The 25,224-nt window shown below is 45.8% G+C and overlaps 2 protein-coding genes across 2 annotated transcripts; one reads left to right on the top strand and one right to left on the bottom strand.

Annotated features, from left to right (window-relative positions):
- Mboat4 (membrane bound O-acyltransferase domain containing 4) lies at positions 1–5,834 on the top strand. Its single transcript, XM_057752991.1, has 3 exons — positions 1–119; positions 1,677–1,901; positions 4,834–5,834. Exons 1-3 carry the CDS (start codon positions 1–3, stop codon positions 5,780–5,782), a joined length of 1,293 nt encoding a protein of 430 aa, XP_057608974.1. The 3' UTR covers positions 5,783–5,834.
- A 4,150-nt stretch (positions 5,835–9,984) lies between these two features.
- On the bottom strand, positions 9,985–24,698 carry Leprotl1 (leptin receptor overlapping transcript like 1). Its single transcript, XM_057752417.1, has 4 exons — positions 24,553–24,698; positions 16,257–16,332; positions 13,435–13,621; positions 9,985–12,316 (listed from the first exon to the last, which is right to left on the bottom strand). The coding sequence occupies exons 1-4, from the start codon at positions 24,566–24,568 to the stop codon at positions 12,200–12,202; spliced, it is 396 nt and encodes a 131-aa protein (XP_057608400.1). The 5' UTR covers positions 24,569–24,698; the 3' UTR covers positions 9,985–12,199.
- Between the last annotated feature and the right edge of the window lie 526 nt (positions 24,699–25,224).

The following is a 25,224-nucleotide window of genomic DNA, read 5'->3' as shown; positions in this document are numbered from 1 at the left end:
ATGGATTGGCTCTGGATCTTCTTCCTCCATCCCGTATCATTTTATCAAGGGGCTGCTTTCCCCTTTGCACTTCTCTTTAATCATCTCCGCATCGTGGACTCCTTTTCCCCCCGGGCCAGGTAGGCGGAATGGTTCATGTTGCTTTTCCATCTAGAAATACAACAATAGCGTAGACAGCACAGAGTGTTCTCTAAATGAGAAGGCCACCCACTAACTATTCTCAGTTTGTTCTTTATGAACGTGTTGGGCTTAGTAGCCTTGCTACCAATCGTTGGCTGCTTGATAATGATTGTCTATAAATTAGTAGTGGTTCTCCCTAATGCTGCGACCCTTTAATAAAATCCCTCGTGTTGCGGTGACCCCCACCCATAAAATTATTTGGTTGCTACTTCATAACTAAATTTGCTACTCTTATGAATCATAGTGTAAATATCTGATATGCAGAATATCTGACCTCTGAAGGGGGTTGTGATCCACAGGTTGAGAATCTCTGGATTAGCACAAAACCGATTCAGAAATTAACTTCATGTTTGCATTGACTCAGAAATGGATAGATAGGTTTGTGTGAAATGGGAAACGGAGAGACATTGAGATGATTGATACGGGAAGTCTCGAAATGTCTACCTCTGCGCTGACCACAGATCCTGGTTAGTTTTCAGCAGTCTTAGTTTTGTGGGATTATGCATGCCATGAAATTTAACTGCGTGGAAAATATAGCTTGTCTATACATCTATAACAAAGTAGGAGTGTTAAAATTTGCCTTTAGTTGGCTTTTTGTTTCTTTGTTTTTGAGAAATAAGTCAAAACAAATCTTGGTAAAGTCCAGCTCAGTTTGATCTAAAATTGGTGTCGCTGAAGAGCTGATTATACATTCTCCTTATGAAGCTCAAAGCATTAGAAGCACACTCTGTTTTGAACAGGACTTAGTGGAAGATCCTTCTGAAAAGCCCACAGTCTACTGCCCAAAGCAATAGGCCTCCTAATTTTTCTTATTTAGGAAGCTAAGGTTTTTATTTAGTGGAGCTGTGTGTCTCCCCATGTGTGTGCATGTGTGTGGTTTTCAGGGTGGAACCCAGGACTACACATGCTGAAAATGCTCTCTACCACTAAGCACCACTTTTTAGACCTAGGGGATCATCTTAAGTAAAATCTAGCTGCATTTAATATTTGTAATTATTGAGTTTGACAGGGGCCCCAGCTATGGACCAGTAAACAGTAGGGTATGTTATCCTGTGTTCACAACTTGTAGATGGCCCTTATCCTTGTTTCTGGGGGATAACGATAGGGGAACAGATTTTTTGTTTGTTTTGTTTTTTGTTTTGTGAGACAGGGCTTCTCTTTGCAGTCCTGGCTGTCCTGGAACTCACTCTGTAGACCAGGTTGGCATCAGACTCAGAGATCTGCCTGCCTTTGTCTCTTGAGTTCTGGGATTAGAAGCATGCACCACCACCACCAGGTTTCAGGGGGATAGTTCTAAAGAAACTTTCTATATACAAAGACTCACAAAGCATTAAAGCAAGGTGAGCTTAAAAGTAAGGATTAACTTAAGGCTTTATTCCCTTCAGAACTGATGACTTGCCGAGGCGACACACGGCTTCTTTACATGTTGTATGAGATTCCCGAAATTCATTGCTGCACTGTCCTAAGCGTCACCTCTGTGGTCTCTTCTCTTTCAGGTACCTCTTCCTCCTGGTTGGAGGAGGTGTCCTGGCCTTGGCTGCCATGGGTCCCTATGCTTTGCTCGTCTTCATCCCTGCCCTCTGTGCCGTGGCTCTGGTCTGCTCACTTGGCCCACGGGAAGTCCACAGGCTGACCTTCGGCTCTCAGATGGGCTGGCAGACCCTGTGCCACCTGGGTCTTCACTACACTGAGTACTACCTACAAGAGCCTCCGCCTGTGGGGTAAATGCGCCTGTTGGCTTGGTTGTACGAGCTGATTCTAATCCTTGCGCGCGCGCGTCCCGGGAGTATGCTTTTAGGCTATTTAGCTTCTCCCAAGGCTCAGTCTCTTTTCCTAGACAAAGAATAACAGGGTTGGCAATAGCGTTAGAGATAATCAATGCAAAAGCGCTCCGTAACTGCATAGAGCCATTCCGTGCTGCTGTCTAGAGACTCAGTTATCTGGCACTTGCTCTAACAGTCATTGTGCCTGGCGGTGATGACAGTTGCTAGTCTCAGCCTTGGCCAAACCACTGAGAGCCTGGCTGCCCCCGCCGTATGTTTTCTTTATTCCGGCTCGGCTTTCATCTCTCCTTCCACCCCCAAAAAGGATATCGACCCCAGCGAGGGACCAGTAAAGAACAAAACCCAAGAGCTAATTACAGACTAGAGGCGTGCCATGAGCCAGGGGAGTTGACAAGGTTAGGGGAATGAGTATCTTTGTCTGTGTTCCTGCCACCTAGTGTTCCTGGTGCCCCATGGCTGTCTGCTGGCATAGCTCTGTGCCACTCAGGGAATACAGGCTATGACAGCACAGGGCAGGGCCCCTGTCTGGTTCTAAACTATTAGCTCACTGGATTTGCCACTCCCACTGCATCTAGAATCCTTTGGGAATTATTATGACAAACCAGACCTGGTGACACCTGCCTGTAACCCCAGCACAAGGAAGTGGAGGTAGGAGGATCCAGAGCTCAAGGTGATGCTCACATAGCAAATCGAGGACCAGCTTGGGATGCATAAGGCCCTGTCTCAAAAACAACAAACAAAAAATAAAGCAGTATTGGCCAAGACTTCAGACTTGCAGGCTAGAGAGATGGCGTAGCGGGCAAGCATGCTTGCTGTGCAGATCTCAGGACCTCAAGAACGCATGGACAAAGCTAGGCATGACTGTGCGTGCACTTACCACCCCAGCTCTGTGTGTCTGCTGGGGAAGGAGAGGTGACGGGGCCTGATGGCAACCACTCCAGGTTCAGCGAGAGACTCTGTATACCAAGGGAATAGGGTAGACAGTGGTAGAGCAGACACCCATCCCATGTTCTCCCTTGGCCCCTACACATGCATACAACACACAGACAGATACAGACACAGACAGATACATCTCTCCAACACACAGACAGATACAGACACACACAGATACATCTCTCCAACACACAGACAGATACAGACACACACAGATACATCTCTCCAACACACAGACAGATACAGACACACACAGATACATCTCTCCAACACACAGACAGATACAGACACACACAGATACATCTCTCCAACACACAGACAGATACAGACACACACAGATACATCTCTCCAACACACAGACAGATACAGACACACACAGATACATCTCTCCAACACACAGACAGATACAGACATACACAGATACATTTCTCCAACACACAGACAGATACAGACACACACAGATACATCTCTCCAACACACAGAGACACACAGACATGCACACAGATACACACAGACAGAATACATCTCACACAGAGACATCACACACAGACACACACAGAGAAACACACTTAGATACACAGAGACACAGACACACACATACATACCGCTCACCCTGATGCAAACATCAATTGCTCATGAGCCACCGCTCACCCCGATGCATTTTTCAGTGCACATCTCCAGTCACCAGAATATCACAGCCAGGGCCTGACTTTTATTTAAAAACTTCAACTTCCTGTAATCTTTTCACTACTAATTAGTTTTGTTTCTTTTGTATCAAATGTCTTCCATATCTTTAGTCTCAAATTTCTTTTTATTGATTTTATTTTATTACATATGGGATGTTCTATAACTTACTCTATAGTGTAGCCAGGCCTCCAGCTCACTATCCCCCTGCCTCAGCCTCCTGAGTGTAGTAACACAGGTGCGTATCACCACACTAGCTCTGACCCTAATATTTACAAGCCATTCTTTTTTTAAAAAGGAACACTTTAATTAATTAATTAATTATGTATTTATTGTACATGACACAGCACTCCTATGGAGGTTGGAAGGCAACTTTGTTGTTGTTGTTTTTGTTGTTTTCAAGACAGGGTAGCCTTGACTGTCGTGAAACTCTGTAGACCAAGCTGGCTCGAACCCACAGAGCTCCACCTGCCTCTGCCTTCTGAGTGCTGGGAACAAAGGCGTGCGCCACCACTGCCGGGATCAGAAGGCAACTTTTGAGAACCAGTTTTCTTCTTTTTTTTTTTCTTTTAAAAAAAAATGTGGGTCCTGGGAATTGAACTCAGAATATTAAGTGCCTTAACCCACTGAGCCATCTTTCCAGCTCTTTTAAAGTTATTCTAAGATATTATAACCAGGAGGTGGAGAGAAGACTCAGTGGTGAATACTTGTTAACCTCAGCAGCCACTCTTGCAAATAGACCCAGATCCAATTCCACATGACGCTTACAGACATCCATAACTCCAGTTCCAGGAGATCTGATGCTCCCTTCTGGCCTCCTCAGGCACATAAGTATTACACAGACTTACATGCAAGCAACACATCCATAAAAATAAAGCAACACATAAAAATAAAAATTTAAATACATTATATATATGATAGCCAGTCAGATATGGTGGCACAGTGCTTTCATTCCCAGCATTCAGAGGCAGTCAGGAGTAGCCCTGGGAGCTCCAGTTCAGTCAGAGCTACAAGTGGAACCCTATGTCAAAAAATTATCGTCAATATTTTTCATAGTATTCCTCATCATTTTTTTCCCCGTTTCTAACCAATGATTAGTGCTTTTGCCCTGGAATAATGTGTGTGTGGTTCTGAAAAAATCTAAGAGTCTTTGTGGAGTATGATTTGCTATGAGATCTGTAGGCAGGTTGGGCCAGGAGAGAGAATAAGTCCGGTGTGGCTTCAAACATGTATTAATTTAAATCTCTTTCAGATTCTACGTCGCTCTTTCTTCCCTCATGCTCTTAACGCAGAGAGTCACGTCGCTCTCACTGGATATTCGTGACGGGAAGGTGGAGGCAGCCTGGGGCGGCATGGGGAACAGAAGTTCTTTGTCTGAGTGTCTAAGTAAGGCTCTGCCCTACTTCAGCTACTTGCTCTTTTTCCCTGCCCTCCTGGGAGGTCCCCTGTGTTCCTTTCAGAGGTTTCAGGCTTGCGTTGAAAGATCAAGCCCTTTGCAGCCCGGTCTCTCTTTGCGGGCTCTGACCTGGAAGGGTCTGCAGATCGTCGGACTGGAGTGGCTCAAGGTGGCTCTGAGGAGGGTGGTGAGTGCCGGAGCCGGGCTGGATGACTGCCAGCAGCTGGAGTGCGTCTACGTCATGTGGTCCACAGCTGGGCTCTTCAAACTCACCTACTATTCGCACTGGATCCTGGACGACTCTCTCCTCCATGCAGCCGGCTTTGGGTCTGAGGCTGGCGAGGGATACATCCCCGACGGGGACATATGGACCCTGGAAACTACCCACAGGATCTCCCTGTTCGCGAGGCAGTGGAACCGGAGCACGGCTCGGTGGCTCAGGCGCCTCATCTTCCAGAACAGCCGGCGCTGGCCGGTGCTGCAGACTTTTGCCTTCTCCGCCTGGTGGCACGGGCTCCATCCGGGACAAGTGTTTGGTTTCCTATGCTGGTCTGTGATGGTGGAAGCCGATTATCTGATTCACGCTTTTGCCAATGTATGGATCAACTCCTGGTCCCTGCGGCTGCTCTATAGAGCCCTCACTTGGGTCCATACCCAGCTCATCATCGCCTACATAATGCTGGCCGTGGAGGGCAGAAGCCTTGCCTCTCTCAGCCGGCTGTGTTGTTCTTTCAACAGTATCTTCCCCGGCGTGTACTGTGTTTTGCTTCTTCTATTAGTGAAGAGTAAACAGAAACGTAACTGAAATTTTTCCCCTGCCTTCTATCTCATTCAGCCATGAAACAGAGTTTAGGAAAGACCAGAGCTTAGGAAACACCAGAGGACGCCTTAATGATTAATGTACTTCAATTTTTTTCATGATTAAAGTTTCTAAGTATTGGATGGATGAACGTGCTGGCTGGCCACTCGCTGGCTGTGGTGGTTTGAATAAGAATGGCTCACGTAGATTCAAATGGAAATGCTTAGGGCGTGGCACTATTTGAAAGGATTAGGAGTTGTGTGGTCTTGTTGGAGGAAGTGTGTCATCAGGGGTGGGCCTTGAGGTTTCAAAAGCCCAGGCCTTGCTGAGGCTCTCTGCAGCTCACCTGTAGATCAGGATGTAGGCCTCTCAGCTCCTCCTCCAGCACCATGTCTGCCTGCATGCTGCCATGCTTCCTGACATGATGAAAATGGACTAAACCTCTAAACCTGTAATCTAGTCCATATTAAATGTTTTCCTTTATAAGAGTTGTTATGGACATGGAGTCTCTTCACAACGACTAAGACACTACATTTAACAGGCTATTCTGTTGCTACTGGGGTGCAAAGCAGAGAAGCATATGGACTTACTTTTCTAGATGTGGAAGGGAAGTTTGTATCAAAATGTAAGGTGTGAGCCGGGCGGTGGTGGCGCACGCCTTTAATCCCAGCACTCGGGAGGCAGAGGCAGGCGGATCTCTGTGAGTTCGAGACCAGCCTGGTCTACAAGCGCTAGTTCCAGGACAGGCTCCAAAACCACAGAGAAACCCTGTCTCGAAAAACCAAAAAAAAAAAAAAAAAAAAAAAATGTAAGGTGTGTGTGTAGGGCATAATTCAATGAGTGTGTGCCCAGCACGTGTTGAGGTCCTAGGTTCAATCCTTATCACCACATCTTAAAAAAAAAAAACAAAAAAACAAAAACAACCAAAAACCAGATAAAACCTCCAACCTCCAAGTACTATGAACCACATGTTAAATACATGGAGATTCAAATGCCCAGTGTCTGATGGGCCCCATTGACTCTGGAATGTGGATTAAGGTAATCTGGCATGAACCAACTTTTCATTGCTATAGTGAAATGTTAGAGACAGGCTAACTGATGAAGAAAAGAAGGTTTATTTAGGTGTCAGGTTTAGAGACACAAAGTCTAAGATTGGTTGGTCCTATTGGTTTGGCTTCTGTTGAGGCCCTGGTGGGGATGGCTGTCACGTCACAGCAGAAGCAGGTAGGGGCGGCGGCTCACAACTCAAACAGTAAACCAGAAAGCTGTCGAATCCAGCATTAGCTTTTCCTAACAATCCTCTTGAGAAAAATACGGAGGCGTCACCTGGAAACTACCTTCAACTCTTTGGGGGACATGACCCCATTGGGGTCCACACAGCTAGACTCTGCCTTAAACAGACAAAAATACTCAAATCAGCCAGAAAACAAAACAAAAAAAAAATCAGACACAAAGCAAAAGTGACAAAACTCAACCATGTCCTATACTCTGTCCCACAAACTCATCCCTAGCCACAAGCTTGAAAAATTTAGTCTATGTGGCCGTCCAAATTCTGAAAATGTCTCTTACATCCCAAGAGACTGGGATGTTTGCTGGACCTCACAGCTGAGTTAATAATACACCTTGAGGTCACTAAAGACTTATGTCGGCTCTCTTACGGTATACTTAGACTGTTGGTTTAACCTGCCTTTAAGAGGACAATGTAAGCTGGGCGGTGGTGGCGCACGCCTTTAATCCCAGCACTCGGGAGGCAGGCGGATCTCTGTGAGTTTGAGGCCAGCCTGGTCTACAAAAGCTAGTTCCAGGACTGGCACCAAAAAAGCTACGGAGAAACCCTGTCTCGAAAATCAAAAAAAAAAAAAAAAAAAAAAAAAAGACAATGTAACAACCAACTTTATTTGCCCTGGACTTCCCACATAGCCAACTTTTACAACCTAAACTAATGAGTAGCTATAATCTTAAATTATATGCTCTTCTGTGTCCTTGACCCAGGTAATGCGGGTGTCAGGTGCTGAAAGCAGCTGTCTTAGTTAGGGTTGCTATTGCTGTGATGAGACACCAGGACCGTGGCAACTTTTAAAAAGGAAACATTTAACCGGGGATGGCTTACAGGTTCGGAGGTATGGTCCATTATCGTTATTGTGGAAAGCATGGTGGTGTGCAGACAGACATGGTGCTCCAGAAAGAGCCGAGAGTTCTACATCTGGATCTTCAGGCGGCAGGAAGAGAGAGACACTGGGCCTGGCTTGAGCTTCTGAAATCTCAAAGTTGAGAGAAATCTCTTAAGATCTACCACAAACATTGAAAGCATCCATTTATTGGTTGATAAACAATAATACTTGCTATCTGGATCAGCTGACTTAATCCCTGTTAAGTGTTTATGCAGATTATCCCATTTGTTCCCCAGGGGCAAAACCCTTTGTCAGGGACAGACACAAACAAAACAGACAGATACACAGGGCAGGCACAGATACAGCCTCAAGGGACAGACAGAGGACAGAAAACAGAGAGCAGGAAGCAGATTATTTGTCTCCAAGGGGAAGTGCTTTCCTTTCCTTAAAGAGACAGCAATGCATTACTGGTCACCGAAGCCAATCACTAATGTATTTAATCCATGCAGGACTAAACTTGGAAATTTGGATAGAAAAATAGAAAGGCTCTTATCATTCCCAGAGGAGAAAAAATGGAAAACCAACCTGTGTCGATTATTGCGTCATCTTGATTCAAAGCAGAGCCATCTGGGAAGAGGGACCCTCAGCTGAGGAGCCGTCTCCATTAGGCTGGATGGAGTGCGGTCACGTCTGTGGTCTGAGCTGTAGAAGAAAGCAGGCTGAAGAAGCCATGGAAGCTAAGCCTGTCTGCAGCACGCCTCCATGGTCTCTGCCTTGAGTTGTAACCTCAGCCTCCCTCAGTGACAGACTGAAGTAAGGTGAAATAAGCCCTTTCCTCCCCAAGTTGTTTCTGGGGAGGAAAACAAAACCAGGACACCACCAAACACTTAGTAACTACTTACGTAGTTGCAGAAACCAAAGCCTACTGGAATGTAACAAAGGGAGACTGACCGCCCGCGGGAGGCAAACGCAGTCTCTGTAAGAACTGTAGGGCTTTGGCCGGGCGGTGGTGGCGCATGCCTTTAATCCCAGCACTTGGGAGGCAGAGGCAGGTGGATCTCTGTGAGTTCGAGACCAGCCTGGTCTACAGAGCTAGTTCCAGGATAGGCTCCAAAGCCACAGAGAAACCTGTCTCGAAAAACAAAAACAAAAAAAACTGTAGGGCAGTGGTCCTTCCTTCCTTCCTTTCCCTGGCTCACCCTAACAAACGTTTCTTATATTTTTGGTTGTGAGCCTAGCCTTTAACGGCTGAGCCATCTCTCCAGCCCCTAACAAACGTTTCTTATGTTCAACATATACCCACGCATGGTATCATAACCTCCAACGCAGCCAGGAAGTAACACCATATCTGTGGGCACCTAGACTATATATAATTACTCTTTTTTCTTTAAAAAACAAAAGGCATGTGTTGTGTGTTCATAGGCATATGTGTGAGCACTGGGTATCTTCAACTGTTCTCCGCTTTATTGTTTGAGACATGGCCCCTCACTGAACCCTAGCTCAAGGGTTCAGCTAGATTGGCTGGCCAGCCAGTCCAGGGATCCCCTTGCCTCTGCCTTCCCAGCATGGCTGTTCCCTGCTTTCATGTAGGAGCGGGCGATTGAACTCGGATCCTGATGCTCGCTCCCCAAGCACTTGACCTACTGAGTCATAGCTCCGGCCTGACTTTTCTTTAAATTGGCTTTATGTCAACTCACTTTTTCTTCACACTTTTGGATGGTTTTGAGAAACCATCTCACTGTGCAGCCCACTTTAGACTCAAACCAGGACCCCCAAGTCTCCCAGCACACGATGCAAATACGGCCCAGGACAAGCCCGTTATCAACACTCAAGACCACAGAGCCTCACGGCACCCTTGTTACTATGGTTTCACTTTCCGCAGCAGGTTCGATCTGCTAGCATGCTTGCTTCCTAGTTTTTATTTCTTTATTGTTTTAGACAGGGTCCCACATGGCCCTGTGTAACCTTGGACTCCTGATTCTCTTCTCAGCTTCTCGACGGGCCTCAGCACCAGAGAAGATAGTAAATGGTTAGATGGTTAGTGCCCTTCAGAGTCTGGACTTTTGTTATGAAAGCATCCACAAGCTAAAATGGATATTTAAAATCTTTATTATTTCATCATCAAAAGTTTTCTTTCTCTCCACAGCAGAATGGCAATGTCGTGTTGGTGCATATTCATGAAAAACTCTTGAGTTACTAGCCCAGAAATCAGAGATGGGACTGTCAAGCCAGTGTCAAAGTCCAACACACAATGCTGCCGACAAAATTAGTACCCAGAAAGAATATGCGGCTGTTAGAAAGGGGTCTACAGCCAAGCGCACACGAGGCATTGGTGAAGGAACAGAGAATGGGGAGGGGCCTGGGAAGGAACTTCCCTCTCCACCCTGATGACAGGCAGAGTTCTGACCCTGAGCGTGTGCGCGGGCACACACACACACACACACACACACACACACACACACACACACCTCCATCAGCACTCCTCAGCGAGTCATGTTTGGTCTAACCCACAAATGGCACGGCTACGTTTGCACACTTCACGCGGCTCCCCACCTCGCAGCCAAGGGTAATCACACGTGCGTCAGGGCAAACAGAACAAAACTGCCGCTTTGGGCATCTTTAGGAAAACGCTGAACAAATTTCATTTTTTTTTTGAGAAATAAAATTCTAGAAAACAACAAAAGACAGTTGTCATGGTTACCCTTTTCGGCTAAGGCAGAACACTTCCTTTGCTATCAGCAGACTGAAGAAACATACACATGTCCTTACCAAATACTGCCGACCAATGCAAATATTTTCAGAGCAGCTTTTGAATTAAGTACTGAGAATCAAAGATGCGAATAATCGCTACAATTTGGTCAGCCCACTTTGGGATGTTTTTGGTTGGATTTAAGTTTGAAGCTGGGACACAGCTGGATTTTTCAATTCTGTATTAATCTGTACAATAAATACCTTTACAACAGCAAGTCTATCATGATGAGACCAGATTTCAGGGAAAAGGTGCCAGGAAGCCTGCCTTCAGTGGTTTTGAAATACACACACACACACACACACACACACACACACACACACAGAGCCGGATAGTGGTGGCATGAACCTTTAATCCCAGCACTCGGGAGGCAGAGGCAGGCGGATCCCTGTGAGTTCAAGGCCAGCCTGGTCTATAAGAGCTAGTTCAGGGACAGGCTTGATGGTTACAAAAAAAGAGAAAGAAACCAAGAAACGCACACAGTCTCTGACCTCAAGAGACTGCTCTTATCATGGCCTGAGCCCCACAACTGTCCCGTCCCTGTCTTACCTGCAAGACTAACAAGTCACCTGTGAATGGCAGCAAGGCCTTGAGGGGAGGCGCTCTGAATGTATGGCAAAGCAGTTGTTTTCCTAGGAGTCAAACGTTTCTAAATGCTATTAAACTATATTTGAAAAGTTCTCTGACTTAATATATACAATGTACAAAATAAGTTAAAAGGAGGGAGCGGGGGAAAGTTTTTGAGCATCTACAGTGCAAACACACAACTGTCCCATGCATGCCCATGTCACCCTCCGAACCACGGGACCTGTCGCTTACAAAGCGGCACTAAACGGCGGAATTGCAGCTTTGTTTTCCTCACTGGCTTTGACCGTAACAAACACGACTTTGGCTTGTTGTCACTCTTGTACCTTAAAGTTTAACATAAACCCGAACAACTGAAGAGAAAAACACTCTTTTGTAGCAATCCCATAAAATAATTCCCCATTCACAAAACCAGCAACCCTTCTGGAGGGCATGGGCAGTGTTACTCGCCCCCCTGAGGTATAAATGCAGCTGTCTTTGCACTGAGTAAATAGTGTATACGGTATGTCAACGCTCTGAACGCTTGCATTCACCCGCAAGTGACGTCATCCTGACTGAATGAAAACTTACTTACATATATATATATTTATAATGGATTAACTGATTTTTAGAGAAAAATATGAACTTTAGCCCATAATACAGCCAGAAGTTCTGAATTCCTGAACCAATGCAAATGGTTATTACATCCGAAAAAGATTTAACATTGCATACTGATTTAAAAACAACCGAACAGGGAAAACACATAAGTATTTTAGATTCAGCAGGATACCATGGAAAGCACAGTCTAGAGAAGTGGGAAACCAGTCAAGCTTTTCCAAAAGAGAAAATCCTTTTAATCCTTAGCAAGTCCCCGTGGAAACGGCAGGCGTACAAGAGTGAGAAGGGAGCGCGGGGGCAATTCAGCATCACAGCCCCCATCTCCTGTGCGCGGACGGCCAGCAGATGGCAGAAGTCCATGCGACAGCAGTGCGGCTCCGCTCACCACTGCTGCCAGCTGAAGTCATCGTTGCTCCCAAAGACCAGGAAGAAGCCCAGGATAGTCGCGAAGATGACGGTGTTCCCCGTGAGAACGAGGGCGCAAGCTCCCCACTCAATCTGCGCGGGAAGAAGGCAACAGTCAGCAGGTGTGCAGAGCCAAGGCCACTGGTAGCCAATCGATGCCAGGCGCACTAGCCAATCATAGAGGTAAGTAATGTGGCTTGTGATGACCATCACAGGACCACACTCAATACTCTTACACAGTGTTTTTATTTGCCGTCATTGATTGATTGAAAAGTAGAGAGTTAGGGGATGATAATTATTCCGGAACATACTTCACTTCAATAATGACCAACAGAGCTTTGTTTGGCTCCACCTGTAGCCCTGGGCATCTAGGGCTCACCCTGCCCCTGATGGGGATTCCAGCTCCACCTGCATTCAGAGGGTCCCCCCCCTTCCAGGGCCTTGGACATCTAGGCTGCACCCTGCCCGGGGTGGATCCCTGGGCCCGCACGGGATTCCACAGTTAATGCTTACAAAGGAAGTTACTCTTAGTGAGTCTCACAGTCTGGTTGGAGCAGGGCGGGAGCCCTAAGCACCACTGATGCAAACATACTTTCTCTGAAAGAGGCTGAGGGTGAAACTGCCTCCATCACACTTGAAGCTCAGCTAGTCTCCGCCCTTCTCTCCACCTTTCCAGAGCGGGAGGTGTGACTGCTCTTTCTCCTCTCTCACACTTTCCCAGCTGCGGAGAACAACCTTCTCAGACTTCTAGGCTTTAGAGGTCAGGGATCTCAACCTGTGGGGCACGACTCCTTGGAAGTCGCCGGACAACCCTTTCCAATGGGTCACATATCAGATACCCTGCATATCAGGTATTTATGATTCATAACAGTAGAAAAAATACAGTTATGAAGTAGCAGCGAAATAATTTTAAGGTTGGGGGCCACCTCAATGTGAATGAAAGGGTCTCAACATTAGGACGTTGAGAACCCTGCTCTTTATAAAGCAGGCCCACGGGCACTCAGCACTGCGGAGTTACTGTGCCCTTTCTGCTGCAGGCCTACGCTTTGCCTTCCAACAGTTTCCCCTGACAGCAAAAACGAATGGAAAGACGAGGTTTAAATCTGTCCTCTACACCCTAACGTCTCAGGTCTCTCTTTTACATGACGGAACTTCTTAAGAGAGAAATGAACAGTCTAATGTAAAAACCTCTCCAGAAGAAGGCAGCTCACCAGGTGTGCTCTGGCGAAGACGACCGGGAGCCCGAAGGCAGAGACGACGATGCCTGTTGTGAGGAAGATGGCGAGCTCCTTGCAAGCGTTGCTCATGGCATCCGTGTCGTCCACTAATCTTCGTGCTATGCAGTATGGAATGGGCGAGAGGACGTAAAAGAACAGGACAAAGAGGGGCCAGTATTGGCTGGAAGAGAGAAAGAAGTTAGTGCAGTTTTCGTCAACCCTGTCACTTCCCAACATACTAAGCACGTGTTTGTTTAAAGAGCAACGGGAAATGCCAAGGTACCAAACAAGCTGCAGCTGAAACCAAAGCCACAGGCCCTGGGGGGGAATGTCAGAGTCAACTCTTCCCTGTATTCAATTACAGCACAATATTTAAAGGGTCTACTGACAAAATACTTTATGAAATAATAAAAAAATTTTAAAAATCACTTTAGTTTAATAAGGAAGCATATTGAAAATAAGAATATTTACACAAAACTTTAAAAATTAAGGACCCATGCCTTTGACATCCTGCCTTATCATAATGTTAGAACCCATGCTTCCCTTAACTGAAACCAAAGTATAGGGCACCCACTGCAAACAGTATTGTAAAACATGGCTTTTAGTTCATTGTTAGCCATGCTGTGCTGATTTCATTTTCTGATTTTAGCAACTGCAGTGGGGGAAGCTGTGTGGAAGGGGACAGACTCCTTCCACTTCTTTGTTATGTTTTAAAAGCATATTATCAAATTTACAAGAAACAAATGGTCTTTAAGATTGACAAGCTTAAATAGATACACAGCGGAGACTTGCTGAAGCTATTTGCTTTCTTTTTCTGAAGAAGATTTATTTTTATGTGTTTGGCATGAATGTGTGTGCATCGAGTGCATGTAATACCCAAAGAGGCCAGCAGAGGGTGTCGTATCCCCTGGAACTGGAATTACAGACAGTGGTGAGGTACCACAGGGGTGTTAGGAACTGAACCTAGGTCCTCTGGAAGAGCAGCCAGTGTTCTTAAGCACTGAGCCATCTCTTCAGCCTGTTATGTTTTTCTAAATCTTTTTCTAAGTATTTTAAGAAAGCAAAAAAAAAATTAAGTGAAATATATATGCTTAAGAAGAAAGCTCAAACAATATAGAAATGCAAAATTAAAACCAGAAGCTGCTTTTTAATTTTTTTTTAACCTAAGGAGCTTCTCGTGGACTCTCCACAATCCATACAAATTTAACCAAGGTAAAGCTCCACAGAATAGCATTTACAGATTTCCAGTCCTTCCTCAGTCCTTAAGGTTAAACTGTCAGTCACTATTTCCCAATAATTTGGTTTTTGGTATGTGGACGTTTGCAAAGGTGCATTAGTGCATGAAGGTCAGGGAACAACCTTGGGCACTATTCCTCCTCAGGCACTGTCCACTTTTATTTGAGACAGGGTCTCTCCCTGGCCTGGGACTTAAGGAAGAGGCTAGGCTGTTCCCGCCTCCCCAGCACTGGGGTCACAAACACGGAACACTAGACTCTGCTTTGGCGTGTGGTGTGAAAACCAGCCAAGGAGGACTTGACTAATGAACTGTCTGTCCAGTCTCTACATTTGACTCTGCGCGCGCGCGCGCGTGTGTGTGTGTGTGTGTGTGCGTGCGTGTGTGTGTGCGTGCGTGTGCGTGTGTGTCGGACAGCCATCCTGGATGTCAATTCTCACCTACCATATTGTTTGAGACGGGGCCTGTTTGCTGGTGTGTGTACCAGGTTACCCAGCCCGGCAAAGCTTACAGATCCTCCTGTCTTCACTTTCTATCTCATCAGAGGAGCCCTGGAATTACAGACATGTGCTACCACACCCAGCTATTACAGGAGTTCTGGGGATTTGAACTCAGGTCCTCACATTTCTGCTGCAAGTGCTTTATCCACTATAACATTTCTCTCAGCCCATAATTAGTTTTGGATGGGTATTTGTGATGTCACCAGTTTTTCATTTCCGCAATTACAGACATGGTCACTGTGAACAGCGATTTTCTTACCCAGCTACATGTATCTCTACGAGCATTTGCAAGGTGTGTTTGTATGAGAATTTCATAGAAGTGGAGGGCCAGTTCCACGAACTACAGGATACAGGCAAACAAACTAGTTCCAAGAAATGGCCCCTACTCACTTCCTAAACCCCTACCGACCGAGTCCCCACTGGCGTCCAGCAGTGTCTGCCTGCCTGCTTCCTTTCTTCACCAGTAGATTTCATGTAGCCTTGAGTGGGATTGAGTGTTTTCATGTGATTATCAGCAACGCAATCCTCTCTCCAAGTTTGTGGTTCCCTTCTAACTCATTTGTATTTTTAAACTAAGTTACTTAGATGTTAATTTTAAAAGTTTTCTAAACTGGGCAGGCGATGAATATCCAGAATTCTAGAACTTGGGAGGCTGGGGCAGGCAGACTGTGAGTGAGGTCAGCCTGGGCTACGCAGTGAGACAATGTCTCAGCGGAAGGGAGTTCTTTCTATTCTAGGGCAAGAAATCACCTGCCTCGTGTGTGTAGTCAGCTGTGTTCAGGAGCTGCCTATGTTATTTTCTATAATAAGATGTTTTAGATTTCGCTGGAGTATTATTGATGGGCAGTAGGGCCGAGCTGCGGTCACCAGGCCATCACAAAAGCAGGTCACACCCCAAATCCCTCTGCCTGGGCATTCTGGTGTCTCTACAGATAACCCTTAAGCGGTGATTTTCAGGAAAGGGTTGTGCTTGGTGAACAAGCATTTCCACCAGGGAAAACAAAGCGCGTTCGAAACTTTAAAAGCAGGAGAGTTTTACCTTTAAACACTCAAAAAGAGGAAAACAAAAATCCATTACGTACTTGTATATTGGAAGGGCACATCCCAGCATCAAAAACATCAGGCCAATTGCTCCTCCAAATGACAAGCTAATGAGAGCTGCAAAATAAACAGAAGCCCCAGAGAGCTCAGAGGGAGGACACTAGTGCAGTCTTTGTTCCCGCCCAGCCCGAGCACTGCGTGAATCCCAGAAGTGAACACACCCTGCCCCCTTCCCTCCAAATTCCAGCTGATAAAAGTGGCTCATGCCCGGTAATCTCAGCACTCAAGAGACCGAGGCAGGAGGATTATACAAGCTAAATGTCAAACGATCTCAAAAACCAAAACAAAATGTGAACTGTCTTCAAAGCTGACAATTACAGAGTTTCAGAATCAGCTTCTACGGCGCCCTCAAAACAAAAGCGTTGGAGGTTGAGCGTCCTCCTGACACAGGTCTTAACCTCATCTCTAAGGAGGTAGGGGTAGATGGAACTCTGGTCTACATAGTGAGTTCCCAAACAGTCAGGGAAACATCGTGAAACACTGTTGCAAACAAGCACTTTGCCCCTCAAATACCTCATTATGGACATTCAAATATTCTCAAATTGGAGGAAATCCATAAGCTGAAACACATTTGGTTCCAAAAACTCCCAATAAGGAATCCTTAACCTGTACATCAGTTTAGACCGACTGCTAACACACAGCACACACCCAGTCACCATTGTTCGGGTCTATTAAGGCCCCAGGGTTAATGCCCGCCCCCACCTCAGCACCAACATTATATTTAATCCACATGGGAGTGAAACACTTGCCACACAAGACTGATGGCCCCAGGTCAATCCCTGGAACCCACACAGAAGTGGAAGGGGAAATGCCACTCTATCAAGTTATCCTCTGACCTCCACACTCATCACACACAATAGGATGGGAGGAGGGAAGGGAGGAGGGGCAGAAAAGCCTCACCAAAACAGAAACACAAAAGCACAAGACTGAGAGAAAAGCTGTTCAAGGCTATATGTAGCTAATGTATGATCTTTTTAAAAAATTATTTTTAGAGAGGGTCTCACTGTGTAGCCCTGGCTGGCCTGGACTTTGCTATGTAGACCACATTGGTCACCTGCCTCTGCATCTCGAGGGTTGGGATTAAAGGTATACGCCACCATACATGCCTTGTATTTGTTATTTTTCAAATGCAAGACATTTACTATATAGACTTCATAGTAACATCGTGACTATAGCTTTATTGGAACCAATCAATTTTGTTAGTCTTTTTTTAAAACAAAAACTAACTTTGTTTCTTAATAACGTATTTATTTTTATTTTATGTGTACTTTTTGTATGTTAGTCTGCATGTACGTCTGTAAGGGTGTTAGATTCCCTGGAACTGGATTTACAGACAGTTGCGAGCTACCATGTGGGTGTTGGGAATTGAACCTGGGTCCTCTGGAAGAGCAATCAGTTCTCTCAACCACTGAGCCAAATTTGTTAGTCTTTAAACAGGTTACTGAAGCACAGTTACTTCGGCCCTCATTTCCCAAGTCCCAGGAAATCTGAAGGGTGCTGAGTGCAGTTTGATGTGGATGTGGTACATCTTACCAAGGCAGCAGAAGGAGGAGGGATACTATAGTGAGACACACCTCCGAAGTCCCCCACGCGTGTCTCGTGTATGTTAAAGTGAGAAAGGACTTTATTTATTTATTTATTTTTTTGGTTTTTCGAGACAGGGTTTCTCTGTGGTTTTGGAGGAGAAAGGACTTTATTATATGTAACCAATGATCTAGATCTCAACCAAGAGAAAAGTGTTAGCTTCTACACAGCCTGCATTCCCCACTGGCTGAGGACACGACTTGGTAAGATTTATTACATTTTTTATTTAGACTTATTTATTTGGTGTGTGTCCTTGTGGAGGTCAGAGGATGACTTGCAGGAGCTGTTCTCTTCTTCCACCGTTCTGGGGCCTTGGGGATTGAACTCGGGTCATCAGGTTTAGACGCAAGCACTCTGCCTTACATGTTAAGGCATTTCACAGGCCCAGAAAGTAACTTTTTCAAAGCTGGTATGGTTTACCTTAACAGAAAAGTTAAATCCAAAAGATAGGTGAAAATCTAAAATTTACCAAGCAAAAACCTACAACACACAAACCAAAATCAGCGGCAAGGGGTCAGACACCGACTAATAATATTACTGACAAGATGGCCATTGACATTGTCTTGGCCAACTGCCAGTCAGCTGGAATGCTGAATACAACGAGTCAGGTCACCATGACAACAGTGTACTTGGTTATTAACGTCATTATATTTTATATTTCTGGCAGCAGTGGGGAAAAGTTGAGGAAGTGTTTGTTTTGTTTTAAACAGCAACAGAGCATCCCAGGTTTACGGGGGAGTGCAGTAACTACAGAATACCGAGTCCCCCAGGCCTCTGTGCATGTCTATCATCCTACCTCAGGGTTTTTATTCAATCAAACATCAAGCACACAACAAGGAGCTCGCTGGCTCTCCCCAGCCCCTGGAGCCCGTGTTCCCGCCCCGCGCTCGCTCGCTCTCTCTCTCTCTCTCTCTCTCTCTCTCTCTCTCTCGCTTATTACTATTTTCCCTTCTGCTCTCATCTCCAGCATCTCCTCCTCAGAGCTACAACAACTCTGCTACTGTATTTATTACTTACTGATGCACAGAGGGGCTAGAGACCAGCTCTGCGAGACAGTGCTTGCCTGGTGTACATGAGGCTCTGGATTCAACCTCCAAGGACCGCGCATGAATAAATAACACTCATTTACTCATGCAACAAAAACACCGAGCATTCGATGTGTGCCATATCGCCCCTGCTGCTGAAGGCACAGCAACGAGGAGGGAAAAACCAACAAAGCTTTTCCTTTTGTGGCATACGCATTCTAGTGGGAGAACTAGGCAGCATTTTAAAATCATCCGTTTTATTTACCATGCGTTATCTGTGTGTGCATGCTGATGAGCCATCTGGCTAGTCCCTAAAATACTAAACCATGACTGTGTGTGGTGGCGCACTCTGGGAAACCCAGCACTGTGTGGAGGAAGCAGCGAGGACCAGGCGGTTAAAGCCAGCATTGACTATATACTGAGTTAGAGGTTAGGGCTAGCCTGGGCTACTTGAAACCCCATCTCAAAAAATCAAGCAAACAATGAGCCATCATCGATTTTACGGCTGCCGGGTCTGCTTTCTCACTTACACATTTTCACTTTCTTAATTGTTCTGTCCCCTAAACAGGATTAGGCGTCCATGGGCATTATTTAAGATCTCTTGCACAAATGGGACCCCCTTCAGGATGAAGTTCTAATTTATTTATCTCTGTAGCCTCAGGATTCTCTGTAGTAGCTGGAGAACAGCGGGGACTGGATAAACACTTCACCAAGGAATTACTGAGAAAGTGAGATTAGACATTCTGCTTGTTTAGGAACATGAATTCTGGAAGAAGCTAAAGCTTTAAAAAACAAAAGGCCAGTGATGAACTCAAGCAGGTAGGGAAGGGGTGGTAATGCCGCTGGCCCAACAAGGCGCTCTGATGGGCAACGCTGGGCACAGCTAAGGAGTAAGAGGCGTGTGTGTGTGTGTGTGTGTGTGTGTGCACGCACACGTGTGCGCCTGCCAAGATCTTCAACTGCGTGTGGGTCCTTGCTTAGTCACCACAGCAGCAATCCAAACTGATCCCTATTCATCTTCCTCTCCCAACTGTTCCTCTTCTGTTTCTGACACCCATGCCCCAGCTTTAACACCCAGTAACAAGTATAGAATGAACGTAGCCCAGTGGAGCACAGAACTGGGGAGGAGCCCAACAGCACTGTGTCCTGGCCTCTACTGGCCACGAGCTGGTTGGTTACCTCAATAACTTAGCTAACTCAGTTCTTTTTTCTATAAATGAGAAGGACTGTACGGAAAAATATAAGCAAGACCCTAAGCACTGAAGATACTATTAAAAAAGAGATTCTGAAGACAAAACACCTCTACTCTGGGAAATGCAGCCGCCAAACAGCTTTGTGCACCACTGTAAATACTGTAGAGAAGACAGTTTATCCAGAAGTCATCTGGGATAACCTGTTCTACTGGAGGAAGCGAGACTCGGAGTTCGAGTGAACAAGCTTCAGGCTAGCTTGCGCTACATGAGAACCAATTAACCAACTAGTTGACAAACTACCATCAGCACCAGCCCGAGAAGCCCTACCAGCAGCCCCAGCAGCACCACCAGTACCAGCACCAGCACCACAAAACCCATCAAAACAAACAAAACAAAATCTAAAGCTAGGTATGGTGATCCATACTTAGCATTCAGCAGAGTGAGGCAGGAGGATAGGGTGTTCGGGGAGCCTGTGACACATGACTAGTTCCAGGCCAGCGTGGTCCACACATCAAGAGTCTGGAAGGAAAGAGAAAGAACACCCGTACTTAGTTTCACTTCTTAATTGTTCCGTGTGCTCAGAACTAAAGCCCAGAAATCACTGTTACTTGAGTCTTATGATGTGAAACTTTGTAAAAAGTTTGATGTTTTGTTTCCCACACTGAAATACATTAGAAGTAGGTGAAAGACTTGCATGCAGTCAACAACTGCCCCCCTACAGGAGACTGGGGAAACATTGTAACTCAGGCAGGAAAACAAAAGTCTTTCTTAAAATGTGTTTGCAGTCTTCTTGGCAAGAGAAAGGGCTTAATGTGTGTGAGGTTAGCTCTATTCTGTGACAAAGAACACACGTCTAGATTCATTTTTAAAATTTGTTTTTTAACTGGGTGATAGTGACGCACGCCTTTAATCCCAGCACTTGGAGGCAGAGGCAGGTAGATCTTTGAGTTTGAGGCCAGCCTGGTCTATAGAGAGTTCCAGGACAACCAGGGCTACACAGAGAAATCGTCTTGAAAAAACAAATAAACAAACAAAACCCCAACTAAAATAAAGCTTAGTTTAATGAAGAGAAAACAAAAGAGCCAGTGAGAAGCTAAGCATGGTGGCACATGCCCATGATCCTATGAAGAAGGCTGAGGCGCTGACTGTGGGTTCCAGGTCAGCCTAGACTACACAATGTCTCAAAAAAGCAAATACACAAAAGTTAACTCTAACCAAAAAGTATCAAATGGAAAAAAGAAAGCATATTTAACAAGTGGTGCTGGCATAACTGGATATCAACATGTAGAAGAATGAAAATAGACCCATATCTATCACCATGCACAAAACTCAAGTCCAAATGGATCAAAAACCTCAACATAAAGCCAGCCATGCTGAACCTTATAGAAGAGAAGGTGGGAAGTACACTTGAATGCATTGGCACAGGGAACCACTTCCTAAATATAACCCCAGCAGCACAGACATTGAGAGAAACAATTAATAAATGGGACCTCCTGAAACTGAAAAGCCTCTGTAAAGCAAAGGACACGGTCAACAAGGCAAAACAACAGCCTACATACAGAATGGGAAAAGATCTTCACTAACCCCACATCAGACAGAGATCTGATCTCCAAAATATACAAAGAACTCAAGAAATTGGACATCAAAAGATCACATAATCCAATAAAAAATGGAGTACAGACCTAAACAGAGAACTCTCAACAGAGGAATCTAAAATGGCTGAAAGACACTTAAGGAAATGTTCAACATCCTTAGTCATCAGAGAAATGCAAATCAAAATAACTCTGAGATTCCACCTTTCACCTGTAAAAATGGCCAAGTCAAAAACACTGATGACAACTTATGCTGGAGAGGTTGTGGGGAAAAGGGAACCCTTCTGCATTGCTGGTGGGAATGCAAGCTGGTACACCCCTTTGGATGTCAGTGTGGCGATTTCTCAGAAAATTAGGAAACAACCTTTCTCAAGACCCAGTAATACCACTTTTGGGTATATATCCATCTCAACTATGTTCATAGCAGCTTTGTTTGTTATAGCCAGATCCTGGAAACAACCTAAATGCCCTTCGATTGAAGAATGGACAAGGAAAATATGGTACATTTACACAATGGAGTACTACACACAACAGAAAAAAATAACGACAGCTTGAATTTTACAGGAAAATGGATGGAGCTAGAAAACATTATTTTGAGTGAGGTAACCCAGACACAGAAAGACAATTATCACATGTACTGACTCATAGGTGGTTTTTAAACATAAAGCAAAGAAAGTCAGCCTACAAACCACAATCCCAGAGAACTCAGACAACAATGTGGACACTAAGAGAGACTTACATAAATCTAATCTACACGGGAAGTAGAAAGTATAAAAAGACAAGATCTCCTGAGAAAATTGGGAGAATGGGGACCTTGGGGGAGGGTTGAAGGAGGGAGGGGAGAGGCAGGGAGGGGAGCAGAGAAAGATGTAGAGCTCAATAAATATCAATAAAAAAATTTCACTTTGGGAAAAAAGTTAACTTTAAAGACAAAAAAAAAAGAGAAGGAAACAAAAGATAAGGTTCTGGCACTGAAACACATTTAAAACACAAGCGCCTATTACAGACACTATATGAATACTGTAAGAAAATTATTATTTTAAAATGTTAAGCTAAAATCAATAATTTTAAAATATTTATTTCAGTATGGGTGTGTGTGTATGTGTGTCAGTGAGGTGCCTACTGAGCTGGAGTTAGACTTTGGTGAGCTAGGATGGGGGTGCTAGGATCTGAACTTGGCTCTACTTTGAGAGCGATAAGCACTCTTATCCGCTGAGCCATCTCTACAGCCCATAAAACTACTGATGAATTTATACAAGAGCCAATTCTTTTGAACACTCACATGGAGAAAGCAAGTCCCATGGAAGTGTTTTGGGGGGGGTCAAGATATCCTAGAGTCATATTTCTAAGCATTCAATACTCAGTATTTAAAAGATGTCCAAACGCGACCGCATGCGACATCTCATCTCTTAAGTCATTACAGATAAAAGCTGAGAACTGCTCAAAAGCGCTCTCAAAACCAGTAATGTTTCTTCAGTCTTATGACACTGGCAACGAGGTCTTATTTTATATAAATGGTGTCTTCAGTGACACACCAGTAAGGCAAGAATTCATACAGTCACGGAGTGATGCAACATCTGGAAGATGAAACAGGAGTGTGGTTTCTACTCCCAAAGCCTCCAGGCGAGGGATGGAACAGCCCAATTACCTGGCAAAAATTCTCTTGAGACAAGCTGATGATGGGTCTGTGACTACAAAAGGTGACGGGGTCAAATTCCCCAGTCTGGGAGTTAGCAGAAAATAGAATTTATCACAAAGTAACAGGCAACTCGCCTAAGAAATATATAATGATCTCAAGAGCCTTGCTACAAAGGCGATATAAAGGCGGACAGGAAGAAGTATCTTGATGACCAATCGTAACTTTAAAACCCATTGAGAGAAATCTTTAAAAATGTAAGTAAAATTCCGTTGGAGTCACTGTCCCTAGCATCACTCACATTTAGAGAATCACAAAGCTGTTTTCTTTGTTAAAAGAGTCACTCATTAAAGACAGTGAAGAAATGGGAGGAGGCACACAGGCAACAATTCTAAAAAACTGCAACATTTTACAATAACTTCCGTTCACATTAGGATTTGAAAGGATCCATTAGAGTTCAAAAGGGGATGTGAAAGTAAGTATCCTACTTTCTCAGATGACATGGTTCTATATGGCAAACGAAACGTTTTTCGGACACCGAGAAGGAACAAGACACCATAAAAATGTGACCCTGGGAAAAAGCTCAACCCAAATCGCCCGCTCCGGCAAGGTGGGAGGCACCACCAGCCAACTGTTTACTTCCTGCTTGGCTGTCTCCTCTACAAAGCAGGTCAAGAAATCAAAGCGATCCGTCGATAAGTAGACAGAAAACTTTCCTTCTAACCCCAGGGGGCAAGACTACCAAGCAACAGCCCCTCTCTCCAAAGAAGGCAATAAACAAGTTATCTTTCAAGGTGTCAGTTACCTTATCTTTAAAAAAAAAAAAATCACAACTAAAAAAGTGTCAACGTGCAACTGTGAGGGAAAGGCAGCCTTCGGGTGAGCATCCGGGCTCTGCTGCACCGTACAAACACTGACTATCAAGATGCATCCGATTTAGAGGCAAGGAAAAGATGGTGCACCGGGATCCCGGGAGTGGATGCAGAGCTCGGGCTTCGGAGAGGACCACGCTCGTGCCTCGGGTGGGAAACTACCCTGATGTGCGGGGCCGGACATTCCTCCGGATCGCAGCCCTCATGTCTCTGCCTGCAAACTCGCTCACAGCGTTCCGTGGCCGGGCTGCCCGGCTCTGGTCCAGGGGCGGAGCGCGGGGTACGGCCGGAGGAACCGAGGCTCGGTCGTCCCCCACGCCGCCCCGCCCTACCCCCCGCGGTCCCCGGCCTCGCGGCCCCACGCCCCAAGCCCACCTTTGATGCCCGCCATGGCGGTGACGTCGCTCCTGGCTCCACGACCCGGGCGGTGGCCGGGAGACCCAAGACGCGCGACGGCGGTCAGACAACACCCGGAAGTGCACGACGCAGCACTTCCGCCGGCGGCTAGCGCTCGCGCGGGGGCGTGGGGGGCGCGCGGGGCCGGTTCGGGGCCCGTCTTTCTCCGGAGCTGCGGGGCGGGCAGCGAAGTGCGGGGCCGGGTCTGTGGTTCCCATCGGACCCGGGAGGCGGCAGCGTCGGCCCGAAGTCCCCGCGGTCTCGGGAAAGGCACGTGAGGAGCTCGCGAAGACGCGGGCGATGTCCTTGCGCGATCGCTTCAGGTTCTGCACGGCGAACCCATTTCTCCCCCGCACCAGCCAGTCTGTGACTCGGGAAATGGGTGGTCTCTGCCTCTCTCCTTAGGTTCTTACATAGATCGGGGCTCTGACGAGAACCACCCCCTCTTTTGGGGAGTCATGGATGGGGATGGTAAAGATGCATCCTCTTGGGGCTCGCTGTCTTCTTGGTGACTAAAGGGATGGGGGCTGGGGCGTCCCGCAGAGATCAATATATTTTTGTAATCTTCCCACATATATGTTGGAGAACCGGGTAGGCTTTGTAATGAGCAAATCCAGGTTAGTTTCTGACCTCAGGTTGTTTGCGGACTAA

This window comes from Chionomys nivalis, chromosome 20, assembly GCF_950005125.1.
Source record: "Chionomys nivalis chromosome 20, mChiNiv1.1, whole genome shotgun sequence".
In the NCBI taxonomy this organism is placed as follows: Eukaryota; Metazoa; Chordata; class Mammalia; order Rodentia; family Cricetidae; genus Chionomys; species Chionomys nivalis.
Note: the sequence above shows the minus strand (reverse complement) of the source record. Positions and strands in the feature narration are given on the sequence as shown.